This window comes from Xyrauchen texanus, chromosome 4, assembly GCF_025860055.1.
Source record: "Xyrauchen texanus isolate HMW12.3.18 chromosome 4, RBS_HiC_50CHRs, whole genome shotgun sequence".
In the NCBI taxonomy this organism is placed as follows: domain Eukaryota; kingdom Metazoa; phylum Chordata; class Actinopteri; order Cypriniformes; family Catostomidae; genus Xyrauchen; species Xyrauchen texanus.
Genome location: NC_068279.1, coordinates 32,313,222 through 32,329,141, shown reverse-complemented (window position 1 = coordinate 32,329,141; position 15,920 = coordinate 32,313,222). Strand labels below are relative to the sequence as shown.

General features: G+C 38.1%; 1 protein-coding gene across 4 annotated transcripts in view; it reads right to left on the bottom strand.

Annotated features, from left to right (window-relative positions):
* The window catches only part of LOC127635863 (death-associated protein kinase 1-like), a 120,700-nt gene that overhangs the window by 22,965 nt on the left and 81,815 nt on the right, over window positions 1–15,920 (bottom strand). For all 4 annotated transcript variants that reach the window (XM_052116135.1, XM_052116126.1, XM_052116116.1 and 1 more), the window contains 8 exons: window positions 11,635–11,787; window positions 10,058–10,103; window positions 9,866–9,955; window positions 9,331–9,423; window positions 4,151–4,270; window positions 2,327–2,425; window positions 1,229–1,327; window positions 174–272 (listed from right to left, as the gene is read on the bottom strand). In XM_052116135.1, the coding sequence (XP_051972095.1) occupies window positions 174–272; window positions 1,229–1,327; window positions 2,327–2,425; window positions 4,151–4,270; window positions 9,331–9,423; window positions 9,866–9,955; window positions 10,058–10,103; window positions 11,635–11,787 (799 nt within the window). The remainder of the gene's footprint in view (window positions 1–173; window positions 273–1,228; window positions 1,328–2,326; window positions 2,426–4,150; window positions 4,271–9,330; window positions 9,424–9,865; window positions 9,956–10,057; window positions 10,104–11,634; window positions 11,788–15,920) is intronic.

Here is a 15,920-nt window from a genome sequence, read left to right as displayed (position 1 = left end):
CTGTAGAAAGAAAGTCATGCACATCTGATATGGGATGAGGGTGAGTAAATGATGAGAGAATTTTCATTTTTGGGTGAACTATTCCTTTACATTAACTTACAAAAAAACGGCTCACACAAAAGCTGGTCACTGTGGCGTAGATCAATGGGGGAGTGTGTGTGTGAGATACATACCCGGTCTAGTAGGTCAGGGTTGGCATGGATGCTGCAAAGATATTGGACAACATCCACGTTACCATAGCGAGCTGCCACATGCAGAGCAGTTTCTCCAGACTAGAACAGAATATAAAATGTTACTCACATTATGCATTACATGCAGATGCCTCCCCATATTTCCATGTTGAGCAAGCATTTAATTAACATGATTAAACTTTGATGATCTGAACAGATAGCAAAAAATGCAATGTCCATTTGAACCTGACAAAATTGGTCACCAATTATCTAAAGAGAGCAACATTGCAAAGACCTTTTACATTGAACATGTTGTCTACTATGCTTTTATTTTGCTCTGAAAATAACATCCTAGAATATCCTATATATTTGGTGCATATTTGTATTTCTTGGTATTTTTGTAGGTTTTGATTTATTTTCTTACATCTGTAACAAAGCCACCCACATCCAGTTTTCTTTATTGTAAGTATCCATGAAATACTTGTATGTTGTTTTATTTGTATTCTTTGCTGGCGGTTTGGAGCACTTTTTGGAGTTTTGTCTGCTGCTATATCCTTCTCGGGTGCTCTATATCTTACCACAATAACCTTTGATCGGTAACATGCTCCTCCTAGCAGCAGTTCAGCCTGTGAAGACCATTTCAAGAACTCAATTTACACCCATAATGAGGTTGCGAACACTCAAAGTGTGATTCTGTATGGCACTCCTGACCAACTCAACACTTTACCCAGCAATTTCGCTTGACTGAGCACACTTCACTGACTAGTGAGGCAGTCAACAAACAGTCAACAATTATTTCATATGATGGCAAATCTCAGGCCAGTGAGTAACCATAGCAACTGCAAATTACCAATTGGAAGTAGAGAGGCGTGTGAACTCGACAGGAAAGGTTTTCTGGAGAAAAGGTTTCAGACAGGGAAAGCCTTTGAAGAATCAAATCTGTCCTTTCCCTGGGGTTGTGATTGTTGAGAGAGAGAGAGAGAGAGAGAGAGAGAGAGAGAGAGAGAGAGAGAGAGAGAGAGAGAGAGAGAGAGAGAGAGAGAGAGAGAGAGAGACACCTTATCTTGGATGTCCAGAGGGCACTTCTTTTCATGCAAGAATCTCAAGGTCTCCACGTGGCCATGTCGGGCGCCGTAGTAGATAGCGTTGGCTCCAGTCTGAGGAAGAGAACTGTGTGTTTTACTAAAGGTTACATAGTTGTGGATTTACAGCTGATTTGCATATTATCTCTAATGATTTTCATGTCCCATTTACATTTAAAACTACTATTTAATGGTTAGCTAATATACACAGTCATTCACATGAGTGAAATTGGCTGATTATACACTTAAAACTACTTAATAGTTAACAATGACTTCCTTTGATTTTATGATTATATAGGATATAATAGCTATTTATTTATCATCTTAGCATATGAAACCTTTTGAATTCAGCTTCTTAGTCCTACAGGATGTCAAAATAACATTACTAACACCTTATTTTCTATGGGGCTTGTCTGAATATTCTGATTATATCCATGAGTAGACAACTTTACTGATTTGGGAGTTAACTTCTAATAAAAATATTTGTTTCTTATCCTTAACATATATTGTTTTCATTTTATCATGCTTTTAATGATTGTAGTCATATCTTCTTTTTCTTAATATTCTTTATTTTTAAAAATTATTTATTTTTTTGTAATATTTGACAGCAATAGAATTGAACAGATTTTACACATGAGGAAATTTGATAGCTTGTCCATAATTTAAGGCTTTAAAGCCCTTCATTTTACTGTGCACTTGCCCTTCTGCATATTTAATAAAGTCTTCTGTAGTTTAATCGTGGCATTTAAAATAGCAAGACCATAACCAGACAAGACCATGGATGTCTCCTCTTTACTATGTTAGGTCAATGTAGCTATTATTTGATACAAAATAAAAAGCACTAACAAAAATAAATAAATAAAATAATCTACCTTAAACACATTGTGACTTGAAGACACAATCATCTTAATGGGAAACATTTTATATAATTAAATTAGCAATTTAACTGAAAGACGAAAAATGAACTGAAAGACAATGAAATACTGTTCCATATCTGGCAATAGGACATTTTGAAGAGAAAACAATGTTTTAATTTGTTTTACATAAATAATTTCAGAGAATGGAATACTACACCTTATCAAGTACTTGAATATCCGCCCCTTTTTTCATTAGCACATCAATGATCTGGACGTTTCCACAGCCTGCAGCAATCAGGAGTGGAGGCGTTCCATGCTGAAGTATTCACACAGACACAAACAAACAGAAAGACACACAATCATTGCATTCAATATAAAAATGCATTAATAGCTCCTTGTAGCTTTGGAAAGCAGTTGTAATTAAGCCTATAATTTAGTGTAATTGTGAACAGGCCGATATAAAACAGCCGATTAATTTCTCATTGTTTGCACAGCAGTTTTAATTGGGGAAGAGTGATACCAGTGGTTGGTAAAAATACTTGGGGCTGAAAGACTTAAAATAATTTCTCCAGGATGATGATAAATCCTGTTGAATGAATAAATACATGAGTCATGGGAATGATTCATATTGTGTATACACAAACAGATAGCACTGGACAGCTCTGAGCAATGCAATTAAAAGCGTGTTTTTTCTCTGCACATTAGTGAGCAGATTACAGTTCCATCAACCATGGCTGTGTTCACTCCTTCTACACAAGCACAATCACTTTTCCTGTCTCTCAAATCAACACACACACACACGCACACCGCACACGCACACTCCAAATTGATTAGTACGATACTGGTAATTAACACACAAGCCTTCTTTTTTATATTCAAAACTTTAATTGTGGCTGCAACTTTAATCTTTTTCTTGATCTGTATTTTTGTCTTGATTTCAAGCAGAAATATCAAAACATCCTTACAAGATTTACATGATAAGCAACATTATATATGATATTAAGAATTGTTGTCAGAGAAGGTATCTTAAATTAAGTTGTGTTTAAACCCCACTGAGAAATAGTAGTTTCTTGTTTAAGTAAAACCAAACAAAAATGGTTAAGATTTATGTGAAAAAAAAAAAAAAAAATTAATATTATATATGTATATATATGTGCCCATGGGGTAAGAAAAATTAATTGCAATTAAGATGTTTTCTCTTATGTCGTAATAAAAATTTACTCACCCTTATGCCATTTCAAATCTTTATGACTTTCTTTCTTATGTATAAATGGAAAAATTATTACACAAATGGAAAAACAGCATTAAAAGCAATTTCTCGTGTGATCATGCAAGATACTGTGAATAAGCCTCTCTCATAGCGTTCATGAGCATGCAATGTACACTTTCAGAAGTCTTATGAAGACTTAGAATATGATGTATGACTATGAACTACTTTTTAGAATATTTTTGGATAGTTTTTTAAGCTTTGAAATTAGTCACTGTTAGTCAACTGGCATTGAATAGCCAGACAGGGATATTAATTAAACATTTTCCAGTTGCGTTCCGCATCAAAAATAAAGTCATACGGATTTGGAATAACAGGAGTGTGAGTAAATGATGGCAGAATTTTCATTTTTGGGAAAACCGTTCAACTAAATTCTTGTGATATTTCACTTCTAAAGTAAATTTATATTGTATTAAGGATATTTAGGAAAAAAAAAAAAAAAAATACATTATTTTGCATTGTAGACAGCCCGAAGACTCTTAGACACACTTCACATATCAGTGTCAGGTGCTGAAAACGACAATGCATACTAGTGCATTCAGACGTTATGGATCAACAGTGACATTGAAACACTTATCAGCTCAATCGAGCTCAGCGTGGCTACTTCTCACCTGGACTGAGTCCAAGTCACCAGTCACTAGGAATGTCATTCAGGACACCTTATTAGTTCCTAAGACACCAAGTTTATAAGCTCAGCTGTCACACTTTCTGGCTTTTACCTTGCCTGTATCACATCTCTGTAAGTCTCTCTGTCTATTGCTTTGTCTAACTCACCTTGTTAGGTTGGTTGATATCATAACTGGTCAGGGAGCCAAGCAGGTGTTTCAGGCCTGGAACATTTTCGTCGTTGATTGCGTGGATAATAGCCTTCATCACAAATGAGTCTTCCTCGTCCTGTTGAGAAATGAAACGTTGTAAACTTAAACACATTCTACAAGTGCACATTTTACATATTTCAGTTTGAAAGGTTTGAGGCCATCTTACATTTGACCCAAAGTATTATGACATGTAGTCCCCCCCAAACTCACCCCAGTGGTTGAGCAAGGAGTTGAAATGTTCACATCAACAAACATAGCAATGTTTCAAACACACCACAGGGCAACAGGTGCAGAGCAATGTGAATACATTATTTTGGAAGTCAATCTATATATGGATTACTTTCCCCTATCCCAGCTTAACGTGAAGAAATACTGAAGCATTTAAAAATAAAATAAAAATCAAACTTTTAATGAAGATAAAGTTCATATGATGATAAATATAAATAAATCTGACAATTATCAGCAATTGGCTAGGGTGACACAACTTAACCCACAAGACAGTATTAAGGATATTAGACAACAAGCTTGGAGAGGAAAAACAACAGCAAGCCTCTTTTGACAGTCACAGTTTGAACAAATCCTTTTACGCTCAGTAGTACTACAGCGAGTCTTATCAGCAAATCCACAGCGTGAAGTCGTAATCCTATTGAATAATTCAAACAAAGGGCGGAGCGCAGACAGCGCCTTCACTTTACCGCGGGTTAGTCTGTCATGTGACCCAATCACCTCCAAACAGCATCTGACAGTTCTGACACACTGGTCTGAACACTTAAAAACATGGCTGGAGGGGAAAATGACTGGCTGGTAGAAATAGGCTGGCTGATGGGAATAGGAAGAGAAGGTCTATGTGTGCAGCCATGCAGGATGAGCTGCATTCCTTTACTTAGTGAAGGAGTATTTTGAAAAAAAAAACAAAAAAAAAAAAACAAGATAGATGGACGAGTGTATCCAAATACAATCAATACACGCTCTAACACACATTACACACACTAGGCAAAAAACAGCCAAAGGCTTCTGACGAAAACGATGTTAGGCAGTAACTCATAGACTGCGATACTCCTTTATGATTTTATGTGATCTTTAGATTTCTGTCCTTGTTTGTAAATTTAAATGAGTCAAAGACAAAATATTTATCTATACATCTATCTCCTTACCAATTATATTTCTCCCTCTAGAAATCTATTCCTCAGAAATAACATATTGGGGTGGTAATGTCATATAGTGATAGTATTTAATAGTAATATCATTGTACGCAGCATTTTGTCTCTTAAAAGTAACATTTTACGGTTAAGTACACTCACCGAGCACTTTATTAGGTACACCTACTAATTCATGCGATTATCTAATCAGCCAATCATGTGGCAGCACTGCAATACATAAAATCATCCAGATACGGGTCAGGAGCAGTTCATATTCACATCAACCATCGGAATGGAGATTTTTCAATTTTATTTCAACTGTGGCATGATTGTTGGTGCCAGATGGGCAGTTTGAGTATTTCTGTAACTGCTGATCTCCTGGGATTTTCATGCACAACAGTCTCTAGACTTCACTTGGAATGGTGCCAAAAACCAAAAAAACATCCAGTGAGCAGCAGTTCTGTGGACGGAAATGCCTTGTTGATGAGAGAGGTCGACAGAGAATGGCCAGACTGGTTTGATCTGATAGAAAGGCTACGGTAACTCTCTGTACAATTGTAGTGAGCAAAATAGCATCTCAGAATGCATGTCAAACCTTGAGGCGGATGGGCTACAACAGCAGAAGACCACATTGGGCACTTTATTAGGACCATAGTGTTCATAATAAAGTGCTCGGTGGGTGCATATTTTAAGGTTATAATACAAAAGTAATACATATAATATTAATAATAGATATTGGAGGTTAAAAATTGGATGGCAATATGACAGATTTATTACAAACGATGGTAACACTTTACAATAAGGTTCCATTCGTTAACATTAGTTAATGCATTTGGTATCATGAACAAACAATTAACAATATATTTTCTACAGCATTTATTAATCTTAGTTAATGTTAGTGAAGGAAACTACAATTGTTCAATGTCAGTTCATAGTGCATTAACTAATGTTAACTAATACAACTTTTGATTTAAAAAATGTATCAGTATACCATATGTTTTAATTAACATTAACTAAGATTAAAAAATGCTTAGTAAGTATTGTTCATTGTTAGTTAATGTTAACTAATGTTGTTAACCAATGTTAGCAAATAGACCCTTATTGTAAAGTATTACCCAATTTATATAGAAGAGCAAGAAAGTCGGTTGTAAACTTTAGATAATTTATACAGACTTTTAGCTCAGGCTTATCACACATCTCAAAGCAAATAAACGGATGGTATAAAGAAAGCTCATGCAAAACACCACATGACTGTTGTCAATGTCAATGAATGTGTGATGGTATTAGTTTGGATAAGTCATCTGACGACTTCATGGCTTCAAGTTACAATATTACATTTCACTGCAATCAGCAGTCATGCATCTTACTGTGTTAAACCAAAAAAACAAACAAAACATAACCAGTCACAATTATAGTGAGAAGCAATAACATCAAGCATGACATTTTGACAATAAATTGGCTTCTATATCTGCGGTGTTGCACTGGGTAGCCACACCTAATGAGAAACCTCATTGCTCCCAAATCCCGCTCCTCATAACTGTACATTAAACATAAAATACATTCTGATTGGCTGCAATTGTGTCATGTTGCACAGAAGTTTTGCAGTCAGTGTAGACCAGAGTATGTGAGCAGAGCGTGGAAGAGTGGAAGCGGTGGAGCGGTATGATTTTGCCTGGAGCGAGGAGCGTGTCATTGTTTTCTCTCGCTCCAAGAGCCCTCCACTAATGCTCCATCACGAGCACAACACCTGTTAACGGCCCTTAATGCAATAATGCACCACGTGTTAAGCAGTGTTAAACACTATTGGCATGAAGAAAAGATGGAATATCTGATATAACCAGAAATAATGTAATAAAAAAAATACAATTTTAAAATCTAGCGGCACTTGGTAAGTCGACCTCACATTACACATGAGATGTTAAGCAGTATGTTTGTCACCATTGACTGTCACTGCATCTTATTTCCATACAATAAAAGTGAATAGTGACTGAAACTAAAATTCTCCCTAATATCTCCTTTTGAGTTCCATGGAAGAAAGTCATTCAGGTTTGCAACATGAAGGATAGTAAATGATGACAAAATTTTCATTTTTGATGAATGATCACTTTTAGAATACAAGTAAATTCTCAACAGTTACATAAAAATGTATGCATAAAAATGTTAACAAATGAGAGAACTAATGAGAGAACCTTGCTTATATAATATGTATATAAAGCTATATTGATAATCAATGGCTCTGGTCCTGTTAGATCTTAGCTCTGCCTTTGATTTGGTTGATCACAATATTCTTCTTTCTCAACTGGAGTCATGTGTGGGCCTTCGGGGCACAGTGTTGCAGTGGTTTCGTTCATATCTTACTAATAGGAGATTTGCTGTCCATCTTGGACATCATTCTTCCTCTGATTACAACGGATTATAAGTTGTGGCATTCCACAGGGCTCAGTTCTTGGCCCTGTATTGTTTTCTCTGTATATGCTTCCTCTGGGCTCCATATTTAACAGATATGGACTGTCCTTTCATATCTATGCCGATGACACCCAAATGTATCTCCCTTTAAAGCGTGACAACAAACATGCTTTACAGCCCATATTAGACTATTTAGATGAACTTAAATTATGGCTCACAAATAACTTTTTAAAGCTCAATGAGAGTAAAACTGAAATCATCCTGTTTGGCTCCAATAACAACAGTGCATGTGATTTTGACTTGGACTCTCTCTCACTTTATAGAAACATGTGCGCTAGGAACTTGGGTGTTCTGTTTGACAGCAAACTTAAATTTGATAAGCAGATAAGCGCTGTGGTAAAATCATGTTTTTATCATCTTCGTTTGTTAACTAATTTTAAGCCACTCTTTTCATTAAGCAAGTTTGAAACAGTGATGCATGCTTTTGTTACTTCTCGCCTGGATTACTGTAACTCACTTTACATTGGTGCCCCTCATTCATCTATTTCACGCCCTCAGCTTGTTCAAAACGCTGCGGCTAGGCTCCTCGAGGGGAAATGCAAATTTGAGCACATTACACCAGTCTCGATTTCATTGCACTGGCTTCCTGTTAAATTTAGAATAGATTTTAAAATGTTATTATTTGTATTTAAATCTCTCCATAACCTGGCGCCCCAGTACTTGTACACCTCATCGAGATCTCTTATATCTGGTGAATCTGATTTGCTTTGTGTTCCCAGGTCTAAACTTAAGAATAGTGGTGATCGTGCCTTTGCTGTTGCTGGACCTAAGCTATGGAACAGTCTTCCGGCACATATTAGAACAGCCTCTACTTTCTCGTCTTTAAAAAATAACCTTAAAACGTATCTATTTTCCTTGGCTTTTACCATTCATTGACCATTTCTCTTATTATCTTTGTAAGTTTATTGTTTATTGTTATTACATGTCTTGATAGTTGTCTTTTTGCTTATTGTGCAGTACTTTGGTCAACTTCGGTTGCTTTTAAATGTGCTATATAAATAAACATTGATTGATTGATAGTAATAATATATTCCTCTTATGTATATTAGTAATATTATAGTATTAATATTACTATATTGTTATTGTTTATGTATATTACATATTTAATCAAACTGACTGAGTCACATGGCAAAGAATAAACCTGTATAGGTCAGATGTAGCTCAACACAGATGAGAGATGTAATAGCTGTTTAAGTGTTTCTCTTCACCCTGCAGCTGAGCAGTTCTGGTTGCACACAAAGCATTTTTTTTTTTTGACGGAGCACCCCTGCTGAATAGTAGTGCAGGAAACACTGAGACATGTATTCAGATGAAAAAGGACAGATGTGGATTCAATTTCTTTTTTAATAAAATACATTTTCTCACATTCAATTAAGTAATCCTTTTGTGTTTGGTTTCTGCATTAACTGTCAATTTCCAGATGATTTCACTTGGTATTTCCTTCAAGTTATGAAAAAAAAACATTCAACATGTCTCTTTACAGGAATATAATATTAACAAGTTTCCTGAATGGTGAATTGTAACCTCTTACCAGTGTGTCATCACTGCGTGCCACACTTATGTTGCTCCTCGACAGGAATGAGCGGGAGAGCCGGTTACACAGAGAGATGAGACGTACCGATTGCTGAGAAAGAGACATAAAACAAACTATCTTAGTGAAAGAGGCCATTTGTAAAACCTTCTGTAGATCGTACAAAAGGCATTGTTGTTTGAAGCTTCAAACACAGCAAATCTTGTCAAGTAGATGAAATAATATTTCAAATGACATGTCAACTTTTTGTTTTCACAAAATTTACCTAATTCTGCCCTTGAGGGCATTGTAACCGTGTGTATGGTTCTTTATTTTTCCATGGCTGCGAGGGTTTGTTTTGTAAGCTTTCAATAGTGTGTGGAGATAGCGTGACTTATTCTTGGCCTGGCACATAATGCTGATTGTCAGAAAACACTTTTGAGTATTAGCACGGCTCATAATTCAAATAGTGATAATGATCATAATGAAACATGATGTTTGCTCTCTAAATATTGAGTATAGTATTAAAAACAGAAAAGAGCACAAAAAAAATCACCTTCCACTTCCTTCGTGCAGCAAACTTCTTAAATTTCTCCATGTTCACAGCAGACTCCTTACGGCTCAGTGCCTGTTGCGTGTCCTTTGGCTTAAAAATAAAAAAAAAAAAAGACAAAATATTCATCTTAATCATAAGGAAATAAATGCTGGTTTATAATGGATTCATATATGCTGTGGTTGTTGGACAAACCTTGATCCAGGGGTGTTGAAGACTGTCCAGGATTGTCATTCTTTTTCTGTGAAAAATAACAAATATAAAATTTTATTTAGAATGAGTAATAAACAATAGCCTCTGATCATGTCTCGTCCGCTTGATTTGTTTTCAACATTTCAATCAAACAATAAGTTGCTACAAATTAGCACATTCGACAAGAAAGAATGTGCTAAGAATGGAAGAATGGAAAGCGATAACGCATTCAATATACAAATCAAAGGATGCTTCTCACAGGGTTTGTTGCAGAACATAGAAGGAATGGAGAGATTGTGCTCGATGGAATGTTGCATTTCAGCATTCTTTACAATGTTCTGACTTAAACAGAATTTATGCTGTGGAAATTATTATTTTTTTTTTTGAAGTACCGAAAGGAGTAAATGACTTCCATGAAACTAGTTTTAGTTCTCATTTAAAAAGAAAAAGAACTGTGTGAGGTCAATGCACGGTGTAAATAAGTAACTAAATAAGAACAATCAACTAGAAAAGTGACACAATTTAGTAGACCAATATAGAACCAAAACAGGAATAACTACTGTCCACTGCAAAGCACCTGTTCCTGTTTGTTGACAATCTTCTTCCTTAATCAGTTATGGGTAATTTGATTTGTGGATAATGTTCTAGAACAGGGGTGCTCAATACGTCGATCGCGATCTACTAGTCGATCACAAAGGCAATGCTGGTAGATCGCACAAAATTTAAATGAACTTTCGTTAAATTGTAATAAAAATAAATATAATGTCTTTCCTTTTAGTTTCTGTCTGACTTGCACTTGACGAGTAAATATTGACCAGGCGAGGTTTTGTTCATTCTGTTGCCATGACAACTAGGTTTGCGCATACGCGCCTTCCAAGGACTTCTGAGAACAGAGCGCGAAATTGCAATGCTACTGCCCTGATTAGGCAAAACTGTCTGATTCCATTCAAGTCATCAGAATAAGGTAAATGTTCTGGCTATTGTAATCTATTGTGCTGTAGGTGTTTTGGGTTTAGTTTTAAAACTGAATGATATCAACATTGAAAATTATTATATATATTTTTTATTAATTAGAAGATGAATTCCATGTAGGGATACATGCAGTAGTCCCAACAAGCATTTTCTTATTTTAAATGAAACTGTGTTTTTTTTAGTTGGTAGATCTTATTGAGTTGAAATTTAATGAACTCATTAAATGAGTCATTTAAAAGTAGATCATCACACAAAAAAAGTGTGGGCACCCCTGTTCTAGACCATAACTAATCAGGCATTATTATTCATTTTTATAATAAAAACAATTCTGAAGTATTATTGGCATTCATAATCCCAGTCGGGTTGCCATTTTTTAATCTCACTTTACACTACTCATATGAGTAGTAAACACCTTCGGACATGTAGCGTGGGGGCACTTATGTTCAAATCCAGGGAATCCCATTCCCGCTCTTCTCCATTTAATGTCTGGTTACCTCTGAAATGTCCTATTAATAAAAGTGGCAAAAAGCCAAAAAAAGTAAAAATCAAAATAAAAAAACAAAACAGAAATGCCAGTTTGCTTCACAAACTATTTCAGTGGCTCTTACTTTGGATCTTTGATCAGAAGCCTTGCAATGAAGTCTTTGGCTAGAGCACTAGTGTTGCTGAAGTATTCCTCATCAAACTCATAGTCCACAGCTGACACATTGGCAAGTGTCTCCTGCTTATTTTCACCCAGGAAAGGTGAGGCACCACTGAGCCTGAAGATATAGAGAAGAATGATGACGTATAATAAACAGAAATAACCAAGTTTCAAATCTACCAATTACTGGATGGGAATTCTTCAGTAATACCCCATTTTAAAGATTCAAGTGATAGGAACAATGATTTGGCATATTATAAACTACAGCCCAGCAGTTGACAATTACTAAGTGTGGGGGAAAGGGCCAAAGGCCATATAGCATTTAACACATGAATGATAAGCACATTTTTGTGATAAACAACTATCTAGTTCTCACATACTAGGGTTAGCATTTAATAGTGTAGTGCAGACCACAGTACCAGATAATTATCAGATTCATCAAGCTCTCTTTCCACTATTATGATTCCAATTTTCTGCTATTGCTAATTAAAAATGTGAAACTGATAAACCAGGAGCTATGGGGTGAGAGGGTGGAAATAAACTCAATTAATTATTATATTACGGCTGTTCAGAATTCACACTGCCAATTAATGGCATTCCCTGTGGGAAAGAAACATATAATTCTCAAAAAGTGTGAAAGAGAGAAAGGAATAACAGGAATTCAAAGCAAGCGACAGGATTAGATATGATGATGTGTGCGATATCTATCTGAATCTCTATTTTTATTTGCCAATAATGAAAGAGGAGTGGGAGGAACAGCCCTGAGATGGATAACTTTTCAGTTCACTTTGGACTGTTCTGAGGGAAATGTGATATTAGAGCATGTTGATGGATGGATAGTGATGGACAGATAGAGAAGAAATAGAGAAAGAGTAGAATAGAAAAAGAACAGAATAACAGAGTGAAAGAACAGACAGCAAACAGAGTGAGGAAACAGTGAGGATGCATCCACACTGCAAAAAGAACAACATTCTTACTCACTTTTTTGTCTTGTTTTTCAGTAAAAATATCTAAACATCCTTAAAACAGGAAACACATAATAGAGAAGCAAAATTACATACAATATTAAGTCTAAGATAAATCTTACAAATTTAGTTAATGCTTTAACAATGGGGTAAGGAAAAATAAATTAGTTTTCCCTTTTAATTCAGTTTTATTTTTCTTACCCCAATGGCAAATGATTTTTCTTGTTTTAAGCATAAAATTGTGTTAGATTTTGTTAGAAATCTCTGAAATTTTATTTTTTATTTTTACATTATTAAATATATCATGTCTTACGGATTTGATAATTTTACTGGAAAACAAGACAAAAACTATTTTTGTTGTGTGGTTCAAGTCTTGTTTGAAGATGTTTACTAACATTTATGCTTATTACAAGAAAAACTATTTGCCAATAGGGTATGAAAAAAATTTGATTCAAAGAGAAAAGTTTATTTTTCATACCTCATAATCAAATATTATTTTAGTTTTAAGCATAAACCCCACTTAATTTTGTAACATTTCTCTGAAAACAAGACTTAATTTCTTTTGTAATTCTAGTATTTCAAGTATTTTGTCTTGTTTTAAGGAAATTTTGATATTTTTACCATAAAATAAGACAAAAATACTGTGTAGGTGGAGACCGAGGAATCAGATTCAAGACCTCTGACTTAGATGCTCGTAGTGTGATGTAATGTGCTTTTTGGATTAAATATGGATCAAGAACACCCAAATTTGCATTACCATAATACTAAAAATGTCACCCTCATTACTGCATAAAATCATCCTGTATTACACTGTGTGCTGTCCAGACACCCCTTTTAGTTTTTTTTATACATAAGCCTAATTTAAAATCAGTGAAACAAATACTTCCATGTCATACTTACAACTGTAATTTGCAAATGTGCAGAACAATGGAAATAATATATAATGAAATTACAAGTTTTGAATTACAGTTAAATTACGAGCTTCACTGCTATAAAATAATGTCACAATGCAAAATATCCTACAAAATCCTAGCTTTGTTTTCTATATGCCTACAGTGCCACCGGACAGGCTGTTTCCGCCCTGCATGCCATGGTGCTCCTGCAAGTCCACCAGGCCAAGGCACACAAAGATCTGCAGGTGGGTAGTCCTGATCCCGACGTGCTGCAGGAACTGCACTCAGCGACCGCCCTCGCCCTCGGGGCTACAAAGGCCACAGCACAGTCACTCGGGCAGGCGATGGCCACACTTTTGATTCAGGAACATCATCTGTGGCTGAACTTGGTCGAGATGCGCGAGACGGACAAGACACGCTTCCTCGACACCCCTGTCTCCCAGTTCGGCCTCTTCGGCGACACCGTCGAGGACTTTGCCCAGCAGTTCTCCATAGGGAAAAAGCAGACAGAGGCCATTTCACACATCCTGCCCCGCCGCAAACCTGCCGCCACGGGCCAAGCCCCGTCTGCTCGCCGAGGGTGTCATCCTGCGTCTAAGAAACTCGCAGCTCCGCCTCAACCCGGGCCCAGCTCTCAGCCCCTGCGTCGAGCGCCCATCTTAAAGCACACGCCCCCCGTCACACAGACCCCCTCGAGGACCCGGAAGGCTCCCAGGCGCTCCTGAGACGATCGGCCCAGAGACCAAGATGTTCGCTCCGGAGCTGGTAAGCAGACCACTCCGTCCCCCGGTGGAGGGCCGGGAGGAGAATCCTTGTTTGAATTTATTTAATTTGCCATTTCAATAAAAGAGTTATTTCCTTTGTCTCTGGGTCACCTGGCCCACAAAAGCCGTTCTCACGGCACTCTGCCGCCACACCTCAACAGTCCTGGCATGCTGGATGGGGACCCCCCGCCTTCAGCCCCACGACAGTTCCCCGGCCGGCCGGTTCTGACGAGACTAGAGAATGCCTCCACCAGACCTCCTCCTTAGTCACAAACCCGCCTCCTGCCGCATGTGCGGAGCAAGGTAAGCGCTTCGAGTCTTTTCTCAGCACCAGAGCCTCGGGATAAACCTTTGCATCCCGACGTGAAGCCCCGCCAGGTACGTCAAAAATCATTAGTGCCCCTAAAAATCAACGTTAGTGCCCCTAGCACGGAGCTTGGATGCGTGGCTTTCACTTCCCAACCCGTCACGCTGGCTGGCCAAGACCATCTGACTCGGTTACACAATTCAGTTTGCAAAGACGCAGATAGAGCCTGTACCCCAACCCTTACTTCATCGTACCAAAGAAAGGCGGCGGCTTACGACCGATCTTGGACTTGTGAGTTTTCAACCGGGCTTTGGAGTATATTCAAACTCCCGTTCAAAATACTCACGCAAAAAAAATCTTAACTTGCGTCTGGCATCTAGATTGGTTCGCAGCGGTAGACCTGAAGGACGCATACTTCCACGTCTCAATATTGCCTCGACATCAACCCTTTCTATGGTTCGCGTTTGACGGCCAGGCGTATCAGTACAAGGGTCCTCCCATTCTGTCCCCTTGCGTCTTTACGAAGGTCACAGAGGCAGCCCTTGCCCCATTCTGAGAAGCCGGCATCCGCATACTCAACTGGCCCACTCCCGAGAGTTACTATGCGCCTACAGGGACCAGGTGCTCGGGCACCTCAGCCGCTTAGGGCTTCAGGTCAACTGGGAAAAGAGCAAGCTCGCCCCGGTTTAGAGCATCTCTTTTCTCGACATGGAGTTAGACTTAGTCTCAATGTCAGAGCGCCTCACCAACAAGCGTACGCAGTCAGTGCTGGAATGCCTCGCCGCCTTCAGGCAAGGCACTGCGGTCCCTGTAAAACTTTTCCAGAGGCTCCTGGGGCATATGATGTCCTCCGCAGTGGTCACGCCGCTGGGGTTGATGCACATGAAACCACTTCAGCACTGGCTCCAGACTCGAGTCCCGCCGCGGCACGCACCTTGTGATGGTCACCTCCGCCTGCAGCCAAAAATAAAACCCTGGACAGATCTCTGATTTCTGCGGGCAGGAGTCCCCTTGCAGCATGTGTCCCGACGCGTTCTGTAATGACTCTCCCTAAAAACGGCCCTGTTGATTGCGCTCGCCTCCATCAAGAGGGTCGGGGACCTACAAGCGTTCTCTGTCAGCGACACTTGCCTGGAGTTCGGTACCTCAGACACACATGTGATCCTAAGACCGCGGCCAGGCTACGTGCCCAAGGTTCCTACCACGGCCTTCAGAGACCAGGTAGTGAACCTGCAAGCGCTGCCCCGGGAGGAGGTGATTTGCGTACCTACTTGGACCACACGCAGAGCTTTAGTTGTTCCGAGCAGCTCTTTGTCTGCTTT